General features: G+C 30.7%; 1 protein-coding gene across 1 annotated transcript in view; it reads right to left on the bottom strand.

The window, feature by feature from the left end:
• Positions 1–1,972: 1,972 nt before the first annotated feature.
• LOC118195956 (26S proteasome regulatory subunit 6B) overlaps positions 1,973–21,524 on the bottom strand; it is a 53,547-nt gene continuing 33,995 nt past the window's right edge. Inside the window, exons 5-9 of the mRNA XM_085813708.1 lie at positions 20,857–21,060; positions 12,999–13,166; positions 8,972–9,048; positions 3,163–3,387; positions 1,973–2,168 (exon numbers count right to left, since the gene is read on the bottom strand). Coding sequence (XP_085669834.1) covers positions 2,055–2,168; positions 3,163–3,387; positions 8,972–9,048; positions 12,999–13,166; positions 20,857–21,060 — 788 coding nt within the window. The 3' untranslated portion in view covers positions 1,973–2,054. The remainder of the gene's footprint in view (positions 2,169–3,162; positions 3,388–8,971; positions 9,049–12,998; positions 13,167–20,856; positions 21,061–21,524) is intronic.

Raw genomic sequence — 21,524 nt, 5'->3', positions numbered from 1 at the left:
TTTCTATTGCCGTTGCAAATGAATGAAGTGGAACATTTGTCATTTGCTCAAGTTTACCTATTTTTTCTTGATTTTGTTGTTTAAATGTAATTCAGTCACTGATGTTTGTGATAATATAATCTTTTCTAAACAATCAATAAAGATTATATCATGATTTACCCAAATAGTTACAATTCTTCTCACTGATAGATTTTTTTTTTTTTTTTTTCTTTTTTTTACACGATTTTGGATTGGTAATAGTGCATTTATGTTTTAACTACTGTTATATAATGATGTAAATTTTTAACAGGTTCAAATGCTACTTACAATCATTCACATTTCTGACTAAACGTTAACAACACTCATTTTATGGATGGTATTCTCCTATTTAAATGTTCATGTAAATTATTATCAATACTATTAAAATCTGTGCTGTCTATCTGTTTGTTTATAATATCTTCTCCGGAACAGCAGGGATTTGAATTTTGAGAGAGGTACTCCCCCTCCCCCCCAGATTCCAAAAATTCGTGGAAAGCTATTTCGACCATTCTTATCTTTATACGACTTTAATCGTCAGAGATATTATTTAAAAATTCTGAAAATGCTAATTTTTGCACCTAGCAAGTTGCTTTTTTTGCTGAATTTCAGCGCTGTTTCAAAGCACATACAAAGAGGAATTTTAAAATCACCATTTAAACAGTGGTAGAGTAAAATTTTGTATAAAATCATGTGACTCGTTTACTCCTCCATCACTTTCTTTTCTGCTTTTTTAATTTATTTTTTCATGAATTTTTTTAATTGTTTTTTATTGTTTGAATTATTTTAAATTTTTCTAAAAATATTCATTTAAATATGAAATATCTCCACATAAAATTCATTTCACATAAAAATTTTTTAAATTTTTTTTCAGGTGTACATAGAATTGATTTCATGCATATTGAAATGCTTTTATATTTTTCTTTTCAGGTGTAAACAGAACTTGTGCTTTGGCTGTAGCCCGCTCATCTGTCAGGTTTGCCTGCTAGTGTATACTACTGAAATATCTATGTATTATAAATACCTACATACCAGAAATCTTAGATACTTCTAATTATTTGTCCTTGATCACCATTTAATGGATCTTTTTAATCATCTCTGGTGTTACAACCTCAACACAGCAGCTGGAACATTTAATATCATTTGTACTTGTTCAGCCACATTTAAAATCACACCATTTGTAAATGATTCTGATAGTCTCATCATAATAATTATCTAGCTTGGATTTAATTTGATACTATTTTGGCCTCTAAAGATTAATGTTTCATCAACAAGCCGAATTCATAATAGCAATAACTAAAATAGAATTGACCGATTAAAATGGCTCTGAGTACCAAGTTTAACATTGAATTCGAATACAATACATGCCTTCAAAGCATGTCAGATTTAATTAATACTTACAATTTCAGTTCAGTAGTGCCATCTCTCAATTTATGCTTTAGCAAATCAAATGACCCTCAGATTAGTCAATAATGAATTTCCTTTTGATGAATAATTAACATATTCTACTACTGCGTTTAATCTGATATACTTAAAATTCACTAGTTTGATCACCAACAGCAAAATTTGGGCTCTTCAGATAATGAAAATGCTTTAGAGCTGCTAATGTCATAAATATTCCTTACGGTAATACTGATTAAATAATGAAATAAAGAACATTAAATACATCTGATGAAAAACAGCTTGGAATGACAAATTTCATGATTAGGAAAATAAAAACTAAATATATTTAAAAATTTGTTAAGGATTGTTCTAATGTACACATAATATTTTTAAAATCCAATTACTACTGTAAATAATCAAAAATGTAACACTGAATTGCTAGGTGTTTAAGACGTTACATCACAACAGATGGCAAAAAATGCAAGTACAATGATATACACAAAATTTTATGGTTAAAATAACTTAAAAATAACCATGTTCAGATCCCAAGACAATAAATACAGAACACCAGAGATTAATAAAAATTGCTTATATTTCTATTCTACAGTCAAAAAAATATTTATAAACCCACATCATATTTGTCAAAAGAAACACTTTTATTTATAAAACTCATGCTCAGATTCATCCTTTTTAATGTTGTTCTTATAACCCTTCTCAAAGTCTTTTGCAAGAACCACATATCTGTTTTCTCTCACTGCATGCATTCCAGCCTGCAATATAAAATAATGCAATATTATTTAATAAAATTATATCAGCATAAAATATAAATATGGAAGATTCTATCACAAAACCCTATTACATGCAAAATACAATTTTTAATACTGAATTTTAAAAAATAAAATTTAAATGCACATAATTATTAATAAAACTGTGAAATGCCCCAAAAAACAACGAATTTTAGTACTACAATAGAAGTTGAGTTATTCCAAATTTTAAAAAATTTTGAATTTTGTAATTTTTCTTCTAAACAATGCAAAATTATACACTGATATTTTCAGTTGGTCCAATATTAAATCTCATATCATCAGTGACTTGGAATATAATAATAATCTATAAATAAATAAGTATAAAATGATCTTATAGTGATAGAATCTAAAATAGTTAATACATGATTCCTTTTACTATTTCAATATCATTTTCAGCAAATTGTTGTCTACTGATATTTCAGTAATTCTAAGCAGGTTATATTTCTTATAGACATTAGAGCCACCCTCCCCCCTCCTTTCCCAAAAAAAAATGCTTGACCAACTGAAAATCTCAGTTTATAGCTTTATTTTATAAAGTTAAAAAAATAACAAACAAATTTTTAAAATTTAAATGCCATATAAAAAATAACTTTTCAAGAATGAATTAAAATCATATGCACAGCTTCACAGATAAAAAGTATAAAAACCAATTTTTTAATCTTATTGAGAACCAAATTTCATAACATAAAAATAAAAGTTAATTTTCCACTTCACTTATAACCATTAAAAACTATAAATTTGGAAAATATAATTTGAATAAGATTTTAAAAAATGTATATGTTACAATCAAACAGGATAATGATATGATTACTTAGATTGTCTTATAAAATAAAAATTAATTAAGTGTAATCCTGCAGAAATAAAAAGTAATTAAAAAATTTTCTAAAAAATTCATCTCAACATATTTGAATCTTAAGTTTTAAGAATTGAAAATAATTTAACACATAAAACAACATACTTCTTGACAAATAGCATTTATGTCAGCACCAGAAATTTTGTCGGGACGAGCTACATAATCTTCTAGATCAACTTCATCACTTAAGTTCATCCTTGTTGTTATTGTAGAGAAGATTAGACGCTTCTGACGTCGGTCTGGTAATGGGAATTCAATTTTACGATCTAATCTACCTGGCCTTAGCAACGCAGGATCTAGAGTATCAGCTCTATTTGTTGCCATAATTACCTGGAAAAAAATGCAATTTATGATACATAAAACTATAAACAATAGTATTCTTTAAAAAAATCATGAAATGTGATTTAGCTGCTGATAAAATGTTATCAGCAGAAATTCTGATTTATCCATACCCCCCCCCTATTTTTTAATTATTATTATTATTCTATTTAATATATTTTCCTGGAATAAAATATTACACAATACAGCATTATTCAGCGGGCAGAAGTTAAACCAGTGGTCTCAAACTGATGGCCCCCAAAGCAATTTTCTGTAGCCAGTAAATATATTTAAATTATATGTTTGCTGCAAATATTATGCTACAAAGATTTCAAGCTTTAGTTATGCAAAGTCTGAGTTTATATTATTTTCATTACCATTAAAAACAAATATACCAGATAATCTATAAATGGAGTTAATTAATCTGTAGAGACATTAGGTTATTTCGAAGCAGGAGATGTGAAAAACGAGCAATGCCCTCGCTGGGACTCGAACCACGGACCTCTCAAATTCACGTTGAGTGTGCTGACCACTACAACACGAAGGCATGCTAAAAAGGCGGAAGAAATACATTATATACTCCCCCTTTTAAAGGGCAACTGGGGTTTTAGGGGACCCCTGATGGTGAAGAATCATTATTCCAACACCTTTTAGTTCGGGTGTCACTGTAGAGATATTAGGTTCCCCCTCCCTTTGTGGTTTTTGCCTTTGCGTCTTTGCGGTCAGCACGCATAGGCATGCTAAGAAGGCAGAAAGAATACCTTATAAATCTATAAATGAAGAGTGATATAAATCTTACTCAAGGATCTAAGGATACACATTTTATTAACTTTGATTCATGCTTGTTAGAAAATAAATAAAGCTCATTTCTGATTTTTATATTAAGAATAATCCTCTTGTTAATACTATATGTGAACAGCTTTTCTCTACAGTTGAAAATTAAGAAGAGTCTGACGGACTAATGAACATCTACAATATGTTAAGATGCTATTTTCTCATAATTTCTCTCCAAAGCTACAATCTTTATCAGAATTTAAATGTCATCAAGTGTAGAGCTGTAATAAGAAACAGAGAAGTTTAATTATTTAGATATGAAAATTTGTATATTTATTCATGCATCAGTGAAAATTTTAATAAATAAGAGGAAATTGAGACAAAACTTAGGGTTAAAATCCAGAATAATCTTTCTGAGCCTATTGTTGTTTCAAATGGGCTCAAACAGGGTGATGCACTGGCCTGCTTGCTTTTTAACCTTGCCCTCCAAAAAATCATAAAAAGACTCCAACATTAATACTCGTGGAACTATCTTTAACAAGTCTGTTCAGATTCTTGCGTTTGCTGACGATACTGACATAGTCACACGCACTCCCGAGTCACTTAGAGAGGCTTTTACATCTCTAGAGGCTGCAGCCAGCAAAATGCATCTAGCAATCAAACAATGTAAAACTAAATACATAAAATTAGGTAATAGCAGCAGCCCCTAGTTTCAAATTGGGAATTACAAATTTGGAACTGTTAGCAAATTTAAATATTTAGAATCAGAAAATAATACTCTCAATGATTTAATGCCTGAGATCTGTAGTAGAATCACAGATGCTAACCGATGTTTCTTCATTCTCAAAAAATACTTGAAGTCTAACTTCACTAGCAGAAAAATGAAGATTTTAATTTACAAAAGCTTAATCAGACCCATTCTTACATACTCTGCTGAGACCTAGGCAATGACAGAAAAAGCTAAAAGTATCATTTCTGTCTTTGAAAGAAAAATTTTGAGAAGTATTTTTGGTGGCATAAAATGTAACAATATCTGGAGAACTAACTAACTCTATAAATCCTTTAAAGAAATAGATATAGTAAAAGGTGAAAGATTAGCTTGTATAATGAAGAGAAACCATAACATTAGAAATATATATAGTAAAATATATAATGATTCGGAGAATTAAATAGGCAGGACACCTGTGCAGAAAAAAGATCTTCTCGGCCAGAACATTCACACCCAAAAAAGAGGGAGACCTAGACTTAGGTGGCTCGACCGTTTGGAAACAGACTTAATTTTAAAAATAACCAACTGGATGTCCATGGCTAGGAATAGAAGGGCTTGGAATTTGATTCTGGGGAAGGCAAGGTCCCATCCTAGGCTGTCTGGCTATTGAAGAAGATTAGGCAACCAACCAAAAAGTCTTGCTGAACCAATCTTTACATTTCAGACAGAAAATAAGCATAAATTTGAATTTTTCCTTTTGCAATATTATTATTATTTATGTTTTGATAAAATTTGGAAATCAAAATTTAAAATATCTTATTTTGTTAGCAAAAAATTTTCATTTTGTTTGAAAAAAAATCTGTCACATCCGCTGTTTTTAGACTGTGCATTTAGCCTGAATGCAATTTGTGTTTGAGACCACTGTCTTGAACAACTACACTGCTGGCCATTAAAATTACAACACCAGGAAGGAATAATCTGATGAACATCAAAATCACATGAAAGAAAGAAGAGGCTGGGATATATAAATTATTAGTATTTCAGTGCATTTAGATGATGCAGGATGAAGAAACATCTGAAGCACTGCTTGAAAGAAAAATTGTGTAGTGGATTTCTCATTCGGAAAGCACTTTGTAAGGTCGGAATTTGCTCAAAATATCATGTTATGCATAAAATAATACGATGAAATGCATACCAGCAATTGTCGGAATTCGATACAGGCAGGATCGTTGCCTATCAACAGTGTGGATTATTGCTCCATGATATCGCCCGTTGCACTAGTTAACATCGAATGACTGTCATGCAAATATGGAATCAATGGATTGCTGAGGGTCATACTGAACGGCATGCAGAATCTCAATGCCCTTCCATGACTAATGCCCAAGAGAACAGACATATTGTGAGGTCAGGCCTGCAAAACTGTACAACCACATCAATGCTTATACAGTGTGTCAATGTTTCAGCTGAGTGGACTATCAGCAGAGTGACTCTTACTTTATCTACTCTTGACAACGAAGCATAGAGATGGACGGTGACTCTGGTGTGCCGAATGACAAAGCTGGATACAGGAGTGGCAAAATGTCATCTTTTCAGATGACTTCCGGTTCTGCGTATAGTATTCTGATGGCCATCTGGAGTGTCTAGACGATCTGGGGAGACCTCATATCGCCTGCTTGCATTTGATATCGGCATAGGGGCCTTGCACCTGGTGTAATGGTTTAGATAGCCAATGGGTAATTTGAATGCAGATTGGTACATTTCTGACATCTTACGTCCAGTGTTTGTGCCCTATCTTCGAGGCCTGCCAAATGCCATCATCCAACAAGATAATGCATGGACTGCACGTCTCTAGATCTGTCGCCCATTGAAAACATCTGGTCATGGGTTGCTGAGAGATTGGCCTGCCAAACCTCTTCACCTAATATGGTTGATGATGTGTGGCATAGACTTGAAGCAGTATGGAATGAGTTGCCCATTTCTGTCATCCAAGTCCAGTTCGACTCCATGCCTAACCAGGTAAGGGCTGTTTTAGTTGCCAGGGATGGCAGCTTTTTCTACTAATTTTGCCCCCCCTGTAAACCCCCAAACTGCTTACAAATTTAATCATTTTGTTTTCATGCCATACTGCTTACGTACAATAAATATCTTTTTAGTATTTGCTTTCCTTTATTGTGCTGCAATTTTAATGACCAGCAGTGTAGTTTCAATAACTTAACGATCTAACTTCAAACCAACAGATATATGATTTTTGAGAAATGGCAACATCCTATGTGACACAGAAAAAATAATACGGAATGTTTCAAACATCTTTAGCCAACACGTAGGTGATTGAAGTGATAAACATCTTTGTGCCAGCCAATGCATAGGCAGTCAAATGAGGCTGTCATTCTCTCTGACTTCAAGTTGGATAGGGATTAGTTTGGCTTTAGCTTGAAGTGAGTTCAGACATCATCATCACAAGGTGCTTATTATTTTGTGCGCAATGCAACACCAAAAGTTAACATTTGAACAAAAAAGTTTGCATTTGACACTTGTGCCAAAAAGAGTTTTAATGGAAAAGAAAAATGTTGAAATGGGAGAATCATTACAGTGTACCTCAACAAAATCTCTACCCGTAGGAATAGGAAAAAAGGGTTTCAAAAGCCTCAACACCTACAGGGCTACTAAATTATTATATTTGAAACATGGAAAAATGCCTGTAAGGAAACGAATACCATTTTCAACAGCTCTTATAATACAGTTGAAATCATAGAAATAAATAAAATGTGCATGATTTTATTAATCAAAGTTTGCAAGAACTTTATATATGAGTTGGTTATCTGCCATTGCCAGGCACAAAGTTGTTTGAAATACTCTGTATTTCATGTACAATCATACATATCACAATTTCATTCTTTAAAAATAGAACAGATTTGATAAAAACAATTCTGAGACAAAATACAGATAAATATTTTGGGAATTGTAATATTATCAAATTAGATAAATATTAATAATATCAGGTCAGTCCATAAGTTTGTGCGCATTAAGAGTATGTGTGGAATTCACTATGACGCATTTACTAAAACAATACAATTTTGAGCCTGTTGAAACTTGCCATCGTTTGACTAACATATTATTCAGTTCATCACCAAAATATCGAAAGCATTTTACTACCCATAGAAAATTAATATAGATAATCAATACAAACATGCTGCGCTACATTTTTTATTTTCGTGCGGTGAATCTGCCACATTTTCAGTGATACAAATTAATAGTGTATATGGTGAACACACTATTAGTGTAAGGACTGCCCAGAAATGGTTTAAAAAATTTAAAGTTGGAAACAGCAGCATTGATGATCAACCCCGTTCAGGAAGTTTTGAAATGTTAGAACAAAATCAAACAATTAATTCAGAAGTTTATGGTGAACAACTTTGCTGTCTAAAATCAGAATTGATCAAAAAACGCCCACGATTGGTGAATATCAAGAAAGTGTTGTTTCATCATGATAATGCTAGACCGCATACGGCTCGAACAACGCTGCAAAAAATAATTAGTGAATTTAATTGGGAGCTTTTGCCACATTTTGCTTACTCCCCAGATATTGACCCAAGTGATTTTCTCTTATTTCGTGCCTTAAAAAAATTTTTACTGGGAAAAATATTCAATTCTAAACAGGATGTACACAATGAACTTTCAAGTTTTTTTGCATCAAAACTGGTTGAATAACTTACTTGAAATGAAACTGGTTGAATAACTGGTAAAATGAAAGTTGCTGAATAACTTACTTGAAATGAAACTGGTTGAATAACTGGTAAAATGAAACTGGTTGAATAACTTACTTGAAATGTTTAATAAAATATGCATTAACAGAAAGCTTTTTTTTAAAAAAAAAAAACTTTGGTTCTATTAAGGTCATAAATGCTTCAGTATTTCAAAACCTTTTAACAACCATTGCATACAACTCTCTAATTTCAACTTGTTATTACTAGTTACATTAATGAACAAAATTCTAGAAATTTCTGACAACAGAATCTCCAAAATCCTTATGATTCAGATGTTGGACATACATTGCTAATTATACAATACACTGAATCTATGTTGCAATGTAAATAAGAAATTTCAAAATTATACCTTTACATTAGTAGTTTGGTCAAAGCCATCCATCTGATTTAGCAATTCTAGTAAAATACGCTGTACTTCTCGATCAGCTAGAAAAAGAAAATTCTACATGTAACAAAAAAAAAAGTACCCATTACTTTCAAAAAATACTCTCAATACCAAAGATCAATGCACATAATTAAATGTGAAAAATAACCATTAATGAGAACAGCATCAGGCAACTTCAACAACATAAGGCACTTCAGCTGAACAATGATTGTCAACTTATCAGTGTCACTTGATGAGACTTATAACTCTTATAGTTAATCAAAGGTGATAAAAATTAAATTTTTAAAGGGGCACTTACTAACATTTTAAAAATTATACAGAAGATTAAAAGGATAGGTGAAATTTTCAGATAAGTTTCAACTTACTCCAAAAGATGTAAATTAGCTAACGTAAAAGTGTTAAAATTAAATAGAGGCAAATTTTATTAACTGTAATTTATGGCTTGGTTCAGCTGAATTGTATTTGCTCCCACAATAAAAGAAAACTCGCCACTGGTCACTTAATACTACACAAATGAGAAGAAGGCCTGACGGAACAAAATATTTAGTAAGTGCAATCCTGAACTTTTAACTGAAACAATTAAAAACCAGTTAAATTAAACGGCTTGTTCTTCACTTAATTGTAAGTTATTACATAGTAATTACAATAACTACATAATAATTGAATAAGAAAAAAATAAATTCATTTAGCAATGAATTGAGATTTTATAAAGTAAACACCCACAAACTAGACAACTACTAGTTGCAGGTAAAGAGTGGAAACTGAAATAGATAATTTTCTCAAGTTCGTCTGATCTAGATAACTGAAGCATAACTACTAATAACTGCAATAAGTTCAGAATAACTCATCAAATTTATAATTCAGTACTTTTTGATTATCTCTACCCCCCACCATAAAAGTAACAAAATACTATTCATGAGACAAAACAATGTGTTGGCAAAATACATTGGTCAAAACAATTAGGGAATATTATAATTTCGGATACAAATTGCAGATAAGGAAATGTTTTGGTGACTGATATATGATGTAAAGATATTGTAGGTTATGAGAAAAGAAAATGCAACCAATAAGGAATAATCAAATTTTATTGACGATATTTGTCAATAAACAAAAAATTAAATAAAATATTATACAAACAAATAAAAAACATGACTTCTTGGACACACATGAATTTCAATAAAGGGTATGGTTTTCCCTGACTGAAAGTAATGTCACACACCTAAGAGGCATGGAATAAATGAGGTTATCAGTGAGGGACTGAGCTATCCTCTCCCACTCCTGTAGAAGATAAGCTTTCAGAGTACTGAGTTATTTCTGGAGATTATAAAAGACTAGCAATCCATCTCCCTAGATTGTCCTAAACATGTTCTACTGTGTGTGTATCTGGGAAAAATGCTGGCAAATGATCTGATTCCTGTCTGATTCTTTCATCGAAAAGGAAATTGCCCACTAGTTGAGAACAATATGGCCTGACATTATCATCCATGAAAATAAATTCATTCCTGATGCTGCAACACAAATGACCACATTAAGTCTGAGGATCTCAACCCCGTATTGCTGAGCAATTAATTCTGCATTCCAGATAATGTATAGGTCGATGCAGCCATTGACAGAAATATCAGACCAGACAAGATCACTTTGCCTCCACAAAATCAAACACTTTAATGCATAAATACAGGAGTATTCCATGTACCAGGTTCTCTCCAGATGAGAATCTGTCTATTGTCAGGTTATACACTAAAGCTTGGCTGTCCATCTTCTGTGGGCAGCAAGGTGTTTCTCTGCCAACGAAACATAGATCATAGGTCTGCAAGCATACAAAGCCTCATGATGGGCTCTTTTGAACAGTTTGAGTCAAAAATCTAGTACCAGTAGCCCCCTGAAGGTGCTTTTGCAAGAAAGTGGCACTTACAGTGCAGTTTCTTGTGGCCATTAGAGTTAAATACTAAACTTTACTTTGTGTTGTTGCAAACCCAACTTTGTTCCTATCTTTGGCAAACATTTCTAGTTTCCAAAAATTGATTCTATAGTCTGGAAAGACACTTTGAGAAACTCCTAAGGCTTCGACTAGAATGGACTGCATCTGACTAGCTTAAATTAATTCTGAAGAAAATCATCCAACTCTATTCCTTTTGTATGGTTTTACATGTAATTCTCAGTACAACACAATTTTCAAAATGGTTGTTGCCTTTTAGCCATTCTTTGGCAAAAAATTAGTCACCAAAACCTCTTTTACATATCATCCAATCTGCATCTTTTTAAGTGAGCTTGAAATCCTGTATGCTGAAAGAAAGTACATAAACATAACTGTTAGAAACTGATGAAAATACACTATAAAGTAATTAAAACTTCACATGACAAATAGTATCGATATTGCCATCTGCTTTTATTCTGCATGTGATTTTAATCATAGCATTATGAGATTTTTAATTCATCTTCTCCAAGAGTTTTCGGAACAAACTGAATTTGCAAACACAAAAGTAATATACATCACCTAAATTTTATATATCTGAAGCTTATTATTGCAGGTGTTCACATATTTTTGCAATGGTTTTGCAAAGATTTATATATAAACAAACCTTAGACTTTTTCTAATACATTCAATCTGATAGTCCTTTTGTTGAACTATCACATTACATTTTGATTTCCAAGATAAAAATCCCTTTTCTTATTCTACTCCTCCTTCACAATCTTCCACAGTCCATCCAGTGTTTTGGGATACTGCTTATAAAGAGCTTGTTTTAAAAGTCCAAATACACAGTAATCTATATGAGACACATCAGGGGATTTGGTAGGATACATTTAATGGGGATAGCTTCAATTCCAGTTTCATTTCTCATTTTTTCAAAAACTAGAGCAGTAGATTTAGAGGTATGGCTTGAAGACTTATTATGATGTAACTTACCACAGTGAAGATTGTTTGGATAAAGAGATGGAATTTCTTTAAAAATAGGTGTTAAAAAACATTTCTGATAGTAATCTGAATTAGTTTTCACATTTTTTCTACTTTCCTTATTTTAGTTTTCCGTTATAAGAGAATCCAGTATTAACCACAAAAACTTTAAAAAAAAACTTTCCTTGTTTTGTCTGAACCAACATATTAAGTCTTTTTCTCCTCTTTTTCGTTAGTAAATCATCCTTTCTATTGCAATTAGATAAGCATATAAGCATATTCAAGTCTCATCTAATGTAGCTATATATTTTCATTTTCACCTGTGAAATAATTTTCATACAATAATCTAATCTTACATTGTCAAGTCAAACTTATCTAGTCTTATACTGAGAAACATGTTTCGGCATTAGACGATGAACATCATGCTTTTTGTTTTGATTAGCTTTAAAACAGATTTTATAATTGTCTTCCCAGTTACTACAGATATATTTAAAGATTTTGCAATAGCTCTTTGTGGACTTGGATTTTCCTTTAAAATATGAGATGAGATTTTAGATTTAATAACAGTTGTGCATACCTTTATCGGGTATGCATTTTTTGCCTTTTTCCCAGTCAGATGTAAACTTTGATGTCCTTTTCCTTTCATATTAATTATCTCACTTAATTTTACATGCAGAAATACTAAAACTATGCTTTTTATATCTTTTTTTAATAACTGGATAGGAGTATTTCCATTCGGACAGCGCAAAAATATAGCCTTCGATCCATTATTTATTTTCCAGCAACATTTTAAAGAAAAAAATATTTTTAGTGCTGCAGATGATAATTAAACCTTATTCCAGTTTGATGCCAGTCATGTTTGTATTTTTAAACTAATATTTAAATTCAATTATTAAAGATAAAAATCATTAAGCATTCAGTTATTTTCTTTTGAATACTCATTGCAAAAAAGGGAAAAAAAATGGGAGTTTCATATACAAATTATTGTGTTCCCTTATAAACTACACTTCATATACTATATATGTATTTCATTTATAAACTATACTTGTCTGTGTATAATATTTACAATAATCTGATTAGGAAAAATATTATTCTTACCGCCAGTCTGGGCATCAAATCTCTTTGTTGCAATAGCATCAATTTCATCAATGAATATTATTGCAGGTGCATTTTCTCTTGCAAGTCGGAACACATCTCTAACCATACGAGGTCCTTCCCCAAGATACTTCTGCACAAATTCTGACCCAACCACTCGAATAAAAGCAGCTATTTAAGAAAACTCAAAGATTATTACTTGCCATATACATAAACAAATAATAAAATTTTATAGTAAATAAATACATGGTGGAAAATATTTTTGAAAATTTCTGTAATTTAGATACATTAAAAGCTTTTCATCACAAATAGGATACCAAGGTTATTCAACCCATTTTTAAAAAATTATTTTTCATTCATGCAAGAATATTAAAAAAAAAGAAAAAGAAAAGAACAAATAATAATACACGTAATAAAAGAATTTTACTTGTAGACATCATAGCCCCCAAGAAATTATAATTCTACCATGTTTAAAATACAGTACAATAAGAATTCATGATATTAAATTAGAAAAGAAATGTGTTAAACCTTTTTTTTTTTTTTTTTTTTTTGGAGGGGCCCAATTTTAATATATATAATATTTTATTTATATTTTTATAATATTTTATTTCTAATCTCCATAAGAATAAATAAATAGCTTATTACAAATTAATAATGCAAGTATTTTTAAATCATTTAATATAAAATAATTGTTAACTAACTAAGCATCATGCAAAATCAAGCTCAAATTAAAAAAATTAAAATCCCAAGATTATGAAGCTTCAGTTATGGATATGAAATGTCTTTATAACAGCATAATTAGCAATGGTCTTCATATGAAACACAAGAATAAAGGTCAAACAGAAAAAATTAGTAAACATTATATTTTATGTTGTGAGAAAAATAGCAACACTATATTTTATGTTGTAAGAAAAATGGCAAACTGTAGAGAAAGTGAAAAAAGAATGCTAGGAAAGGAGATGAAATTATAACAAGAGTAATAAATGGAATTTGTTTAAGTTGCTCTAAAATACAACTTTGTTTATATCATTCTGAAGAATATCCATACAATTTAAGCAACTGTAGATAATCTTTCACAAATAAATATATGAAAATGCTAGTACATATTTTTACATATTGCTACAATTACATATCTTCATTCCAGTTAAAAACGCTCGTAATTTTTTATAAAGTCCAACTCATTTAAATGAATATAATTATTTGTAATGGGCTGCATAGTTATTTGAATAAAACTACCAGCCCTGAATTGATATTTCCATCAAAATCTGTGCAATATGACATTCAACATGTTAATCAACTATTTAAAAATTAATATACAAGGCTTACAACATTTGTAACTAAGCAGACTAAAATTCCATTGTATTTAAATTCCAAAAAAAACTTGCAATGGAAAAAATTACTGTTTTTATTATAAAAACTAAAAAAATGTCGTATTCCTTCGATTAAGCTTTAAAAGAAAATATATGTTTTATGATATTAACATATAGAGAATTAACTTTCAAATCCTGAAAAGAGAGAAGCAAATATTATTGATTTGAAGTCATCAAGTCTAATTATGAACTCAAAATGTCAGAAAATGGCCAGTATTTCTTAAAGGACAAATCAAAATCATAAGTCTGGCTTTGCAGTTGTTGATCATTTACAATGAAATGCAACAGAAATTATAAATATTACAGCATTTTCATAACAAACACTCTATCACATATTTTCCCCCTTTAAAAAATTGTATTAGAAACCATCTTTAGATGAGACCTAAAACACCTCTTTTTTTTTTTTTTTTTTTTTTTTTTAAAGAAACAGCAAACAGCATTTGTTCTAGGCAACCCAATTTAGAAATTGTATAAAATAATGGTTTAAAAAACTGGAAAGACTCCAATTATTTCTATTACCAAAATAAAGCTATAAATTATGAAAAAGTGCATATACTGCTTTTAATTAGTTAATTAAGAAATGTAATGTTTCAATTTAAACGATAAATTCAAGACCTGTCAAAACTTCAAACTAAAAAAAAAAAAAAAACTGTCAAAACTTTTGAGAACAGCAACTTGTCAGGCCTCATGGATGCCAAATGAAAAGTATTATACTTAATGAAATGACAATACCTAACAGATCACATGGATATCACACAACCTCTTAATATAGACCATCATCAATGTAATAAAAAAAATGGGCCTACGGTTTAGACATTTAAAAGTGAAAAATTGGAAAAACAAATTATCAGGCAGCATATCTATTAACTACAATGCAATATTTGCAGCACAAAAGTTACAGATTACTCTCATATGAACAAGCAATCCAATTTTTAACAATATAAATGTATGATAAAAAATATGCAAATCAAAATTAATCCCATAAGCACTCCTCTATATTCTAAAAATCATAACTTTTCTGGACTGCGTCATTTCTAGATCAATCCATCTTGCATGGCTTGTGTAACGCTGATGACTTAACTAATTCGGAACTTAAACTCATAATTTCAAGAACTGAAACCTTTCTGACCTAAACCAAAACCTCCTCTTGGTAAGCCTCCATTTTGGATAACTCCGCACTTTTAATTTCAGCTCCCTTGTAGTCAAGATGCTACTTCCCTCAGTTTGCTTGGTCATGCTACTATGCCATTATCTAAAATGTGATACTCTCGATATAAAATTGTGGGGTGCATATTGCACACATGATTATGTGTGATGAAACAGATGTTTTTGATAATTAGTTTGTATGCACCAATAAGAGTTATATTTAGTTCGGTCATGTCAGTCTACTAGTCTTTCCTTCGATTGTCATCTTTCTAACTAAAGTCTCCCCAAGATAGAATGCAGTGGGACACTGCACAGAGAATCACTGTCAATCTGTTGCAGCTTACACCAAGTCATCATATTCCATATATGTAAGATAAAAATATGTAAATCAAAATTATAGCTTAAATTAGCAATAGCCCCTTAATTTCACATTTCAATTTGAGTATTTTTGGACTGTGTCATTTCAATCATATAACTTTTACATAATGATAACAATGTACCTAACTCAGAACCCAAAATTTCAAGAAACGGAAAATTTTCTCTGGCTAAGCTTCCATACTTGGATGGATATGCAGTTTGCTTCTACCTCTGAAGATGCTGCCATGCTGCTTTCTTCCTATCCCAACAATATCAAAAATGTAAATATTACACAAACAGGCATGATTAGAGTGCCAAGTGAATTAGTGCCACAAATGTCAACTGAAACAAAAATAAATAATTCATCTGCATCAGCTGCCAAGTTTATCGCTCATCATGGGTCAACATCTCAATGTCTATGAATCAATAGTTCTACAACATTGCATTTAATTGTGCTTTATTACATTTTAGTCAGCAGGATTTGAATCTGTGCAGGCAATCTTCAATTTCATTATAATTGAAGATAAAAAAAAAAAACACAACCTCGCCTTTTAAGTAATCTGGAAATATAGTTAATTTCCCTTTATCAGAAATACCCTTTGCACTACATCTTTTTTTTTTTTTTTTTTTTTTTAATTTCAAATATTTATCTACATGAGAATCTTTTGCTACATCAAATACCAGACAAGTAAATTTATCCTTACTTACTGAAACAATTTTTGGTTGGTCTTTAGATATGTTTCAGGTTTTAGACCTTGTCTGCACTTCACATTTTGTCAAAGAATCGATAAATTTCTTAATTTTAAGCATATAAAAACAACGGTACCTTTTCATTTCACAGGCACAAATCTTGCCAAACAAACTTTATTGAAAAACACACAGTATACACATAAAAAAATATAATAAATGTTAGTTCTAAGAAATTTTTTATTTTAGAGACAAACATTTTAATATCGTTTAAAATTTTTTTCAAATGCGGCTTTCGTTTTCCTTCTCCACATAAATTCCGCGAGATAACTTTTCAGGTGATGATGTGCCATTCTTCTGTGTTCCTCATTTTGCCGTTTGGCGCTACCCTATAGTCTTTCTATTTTTTATGTGTGCTTTCCAGTTTCCAGACTGACAAAACTGTATTTATAGTTCACTTTGAAATGTTTGAAACCTTTCTCTTCTAGTATGATTTTCATGAATCCAACTATATTATAGTTATTTTTTATATATTTTCCTTAATAGTGTCTAATATAATGCTCATGGATTGGTTTGGTAACATTACAAGGAAACATTCATTTGTTTCACAACAAGCTCCACCAAAGATCCACTGTTGTCGCAGAATCCATCCCACACTGTTTCTGCGCTTTGTGAACATAATTTCAGCCACTTCGATGATCATACTAGGTCCTTTTTTCCATTGTTGATGTTTAAGCAAAAAATCCACACAAATCTTGCACAGGTAGTTATTTCAATCTACAATTCTTCCATGATTGACTGATTCTTCCATGATGATTTCGAACTGACCGATTTTCGCACCTTTTAACTAACCAAGTTAATTCTTTGCTCCAACCATAAATAAACCTCACACACTTCAAGAAATTTAATTTTGATGACTCAAATCATGTGCCTTTCCGGATACTTCTTTTACCGTGACCAAATGAAAGGTTGCAGTGCCACTAAACTTCATCTCCGAAATACAATTTCATTTCATGATTATTATCACAAGTAGCAATATTAGGCAAAACGCCTTTCGCTTGAAAGAATTTGATAGATTCTTCCTCTGCTCAAATCCTAAATTTTCAACCATTTTTGACGTATTAAGGAAAAGATGTGACTGAAAAAAATGGCTGTGACTTATTTTGAAAATGTTGCGATAAAAGGTTACCAGCCGGGATATACCGTTCAGCGTCGGTTGTATCATTTTTGCTAACTTTATCGCCTGCACCAGCGAAATCGAAAAGTACCAAAAATTAAAAGCATTGGAAATAAATTATGAAACAACATTAAAATTATTCATAAATTTATCTAACAAAATACTGAATTATTACACTCTTAAACTGAAACAATAATGCTTTTCACTTCTTTAAGAACACTAATTCTAATGGCCAAATGTAATGATTTCATATGGGTTTGAAGGTTGCACAACTTTCACTTCTTAATGCCTCCTCCCAAAACATTTTTATGATTCATACGATGACTTTTTAACTAATGAGCATAATGATGATGTTGAAAATTCAAAGTAAATGATTTCTTGAACTATATACTTCAATATCCTGCTTTGAGTTGCAGTTGTAAATGCCACATTTCATTTTTGGCCACTTTTGGACTTGCAGATAAATGAGCACATTTATTTGAATTTTGTAGATAAACTGCACTGTGGCACTAAAGACTTTTCCTGTAGGTAACTTTTTGTCAACACACACATAGACACATAGCAACATACAAACGTAGGATAATATTATCCTGATTGCTCTATTTAATTGGAATTTTAAGATACATTAGAGAAAACACCAACTATTTGAAGAGAGTATGCAAGATATAAAATATGAAGGAAAATTAAAAATTTTAGCAACAGTTCCTGATTTTTCTAATTCCTGATTTTACTTTGGCAATGTCCCCTTCCTAGAATATAAAGTGCCTACTTTGGAAACTAATCTACATTATGTCCTCTTATTAATCCTGCAATGCAGTAAGCTCTTGTCCAATACCAGTCCAAAATTTTAACAAACAATTCAACTCTATAAATACACCTTTACAGAAATGAAGCAGTCTAGAAAAGTTGTTCATTTTTAGAATAGAGCAGGGAAATACCCAAATTAAAACAAATTAAGAAACTAGTGCTAATTTAAGTTGTAATTTTCATTTACATATATATATATGTACATTTTTTTCATACATATATATAGAGAGAGAGTCGCTGTTATAGTTTATTACATAATGGAATAAAATTAGCAGAGAAACTCTTCTCTCCACCTCCCTTTTGAATACGGTGCTGTTTGAATGAGGTTAGCAGAAAAGTCAGGCCTGCAAAAGCTAGTAGAAAAATAGTCTTTGAAGTTTCATCAACATGGCTAATAACATAAAATCATCATCAATGAAATCAACACAGGATAAAAAAGTTTCTACGGGAATTTCAGAAATAATAAACAGCATTAAAAAAAATAAGCAGCTACTTCTGAATAACTAAGAAAAATTTTCTACATTTGTTATGAAAAGCCCAGGAATATTTATAAGAAAATAAAAAATTCCATTTTTGAAGAAAAATCCAGAAAAGCTGCCAGGTTGCCAAATACTTAAAAAACTAGTCACTAGTGGCATTTTTGACAATGTAATTATGAATACTAGATAACCAACAAGTTTTTTTTTTTTTTTTTTTTTTTTTTTTTTTCAGTTCCTTGGTTTTATATGATTTACTCCATGAGTGACAACTCTATATAACTGATGCCCGTTCAAAACACAACATACATTTTTTGAAAATCTTTCCTTGAAAATTCTTATGAAACACTGCATAACAAACATTGGATTTCAATAAGAAGCAGCAATTTTTTCCTTGTTTGCAAAATTCTTATTTCTTAAAATTCGAAGAAATGTGTTAAACATTCTTACACAAGATAAATGAGCACTATGTAAAATATTCCATATATGAATTTCCTTAACTCAAAAGAATAAATTGAATTTAAATACAAATTTAATTAATTCTTTGCACCATTGCTGCAAGGAATGAAATTTAAATTTTAACAAATATTTCATTTAAACATGTATATACATAAAAAAGCAAATTTAAAGTAATTAAAAAAATGTTCATTATTGGTATTTTCCTTTTTGACCTTTAATTTTTAATTGCTAATTTCTCTAGGTACCACTTTATTGGTATTTCTTTTTGAACATTCTTCACTATGTATTTACTTTTGGTTTTGACTTTTACCCTTGCCTGCATGAATGACAAAACACAAATTGAATGATTGAAGAGTTAGGTTTGGAGGCAACTTCCCCTTGATAAGTCTGTCTCCTGCCTGCTCAACAGTCATTCATTTATGCATTTAAAAAAAATTTTTAGATTAATTTTAATTTGCTAAATTGGTGAATTTATTTTCATGGTTTGGTTTTGCACTTGATTTGCTTATGCTATCTGAATTTAAATGATATTGTAGATTAGTTCGAAAATTAAATCTTTTACATGTTTGCACATTTTTTAATTATTTTAACTTTAAATTTGCTTTTTTACGTATATACATGTTTGTTAAAATTTAAATTTCCTTAACATGCATTGACATAATAGTATATTGCATAACACATATTCAACATGCACTAGTCGCAACAAATTATTGTAAAAATTTAGGTAATATTAACGAGTACAGTCAGCTCTGTAATGGCTTTGTGGTTTAATAAGGCACCATTTAGCAAGACGAAATGAACATTAATTAAAAATATGGTTCAAAGCATAACAGTAACTCAGAGCAGTACATTGCTCCTACTGCAGGGCAAAATCTACAACCTTCTTCTTCTGAGGCTAACATGCAACTTTCAATAAATACATTAACCCTTCTTAGAGATGAGCTACATGCACCAAGCATGCTCTGTTGATTGCCAAACAGTTGCCAGATATCACAAGCTCTACAAAACATATTTGATAAATCCCCAGAGAAAATAATTGCAAGGAATCAAATGCACAACCATTTTGCATTATATAACCAATCTACAGATGAGGAACATTTACATTCAGTTAATATCTAGTTTTTAACTGATAATGAACATGGGAACAGAATCTTCTGCTTTTCAATATTAGGTAGTGTCCTAGTTTCATAGAAGGAAAAAAAAGAACTTTGTAACAGAAAAAATTACTCTTTTTAATCGATATGCCTTCATAAAATGCTGCAATGGTAAGGAAAAGCAATAGATATTGAGTAATAGTCGCATTGAATGTTTTAACAAACTTAATTAAAAAATCAATATTTTTATTTATTTACCATAAAGATTTAATTTTTATCACAATATACCTGTTGTATGATGAGCAACTGCTTTAGCTAACATTGTTTTTCCACAGCCAGGTGGACCATACATTAGCACACCTCTAGGTGGATCAATTCCTATCTGTTTATATAATTCAAAATGAGTTAAAGGTAATTCTACAGCTTCTCTGATTTCCTGTTTCTGAATATCCAATCCTCCAATATCAGCATATGTCACATCAGGTTTTTCATCTGAAATACAAATTATTACACATAAAAAAATGTCATACTGGCCCTATTAATCAATTATTGAAAAAATTTCACAGGAAGAAAATATTACAATAGAAGTCCAGAAATCCACAAAGCTTGGGACCAGAGGTTGTGCAGATTTTAGGACAGAAAAGATGATAAGTCATAATATTCCAGATTTTAGGACAGAAAAGATAAGTCATAATATTCAGACACAAAGTGCAAAATAAATAAGGCGTACAGTCAAAAGTCGTTAATCCAGACTCGTCGGGACTTCGGCGATTCCGGATTATTGATTTTTCCGGATTATAGATCATCAGTTTAAATCTGGTAAAATGGCATGCAGAAATTATAAAATTAAAAATATGAAACCGTAATTTACGAAATAAAGAACAATTATGATCTAAAGGATATCAAAATTTAGAAAAAAAAACTTAATATTTATTTGTTTACTTTATTAAACATTT

The sequence above is a fragment of the Stegodyphus dumicola genome, chromosome 3 (assembly GCF_044657685.1).
Source record: "Stegodyphus dumicola isolate Sdum_Otavi_A_Nest chromosome 3, ASM4465768v1".
Classification (NCBI taxonomy): domain Eukaryota; kingdom Metazoa; phylum Arthropoda; class Arachnida; order Araneae; family Eresidae; genus Stegodyphus; species Stegodyphus dumicola.
Note: the sequence above shows the minus strand (reverse complement) of the source record. Positions and strands in the feature narration are given on the sequence as shown.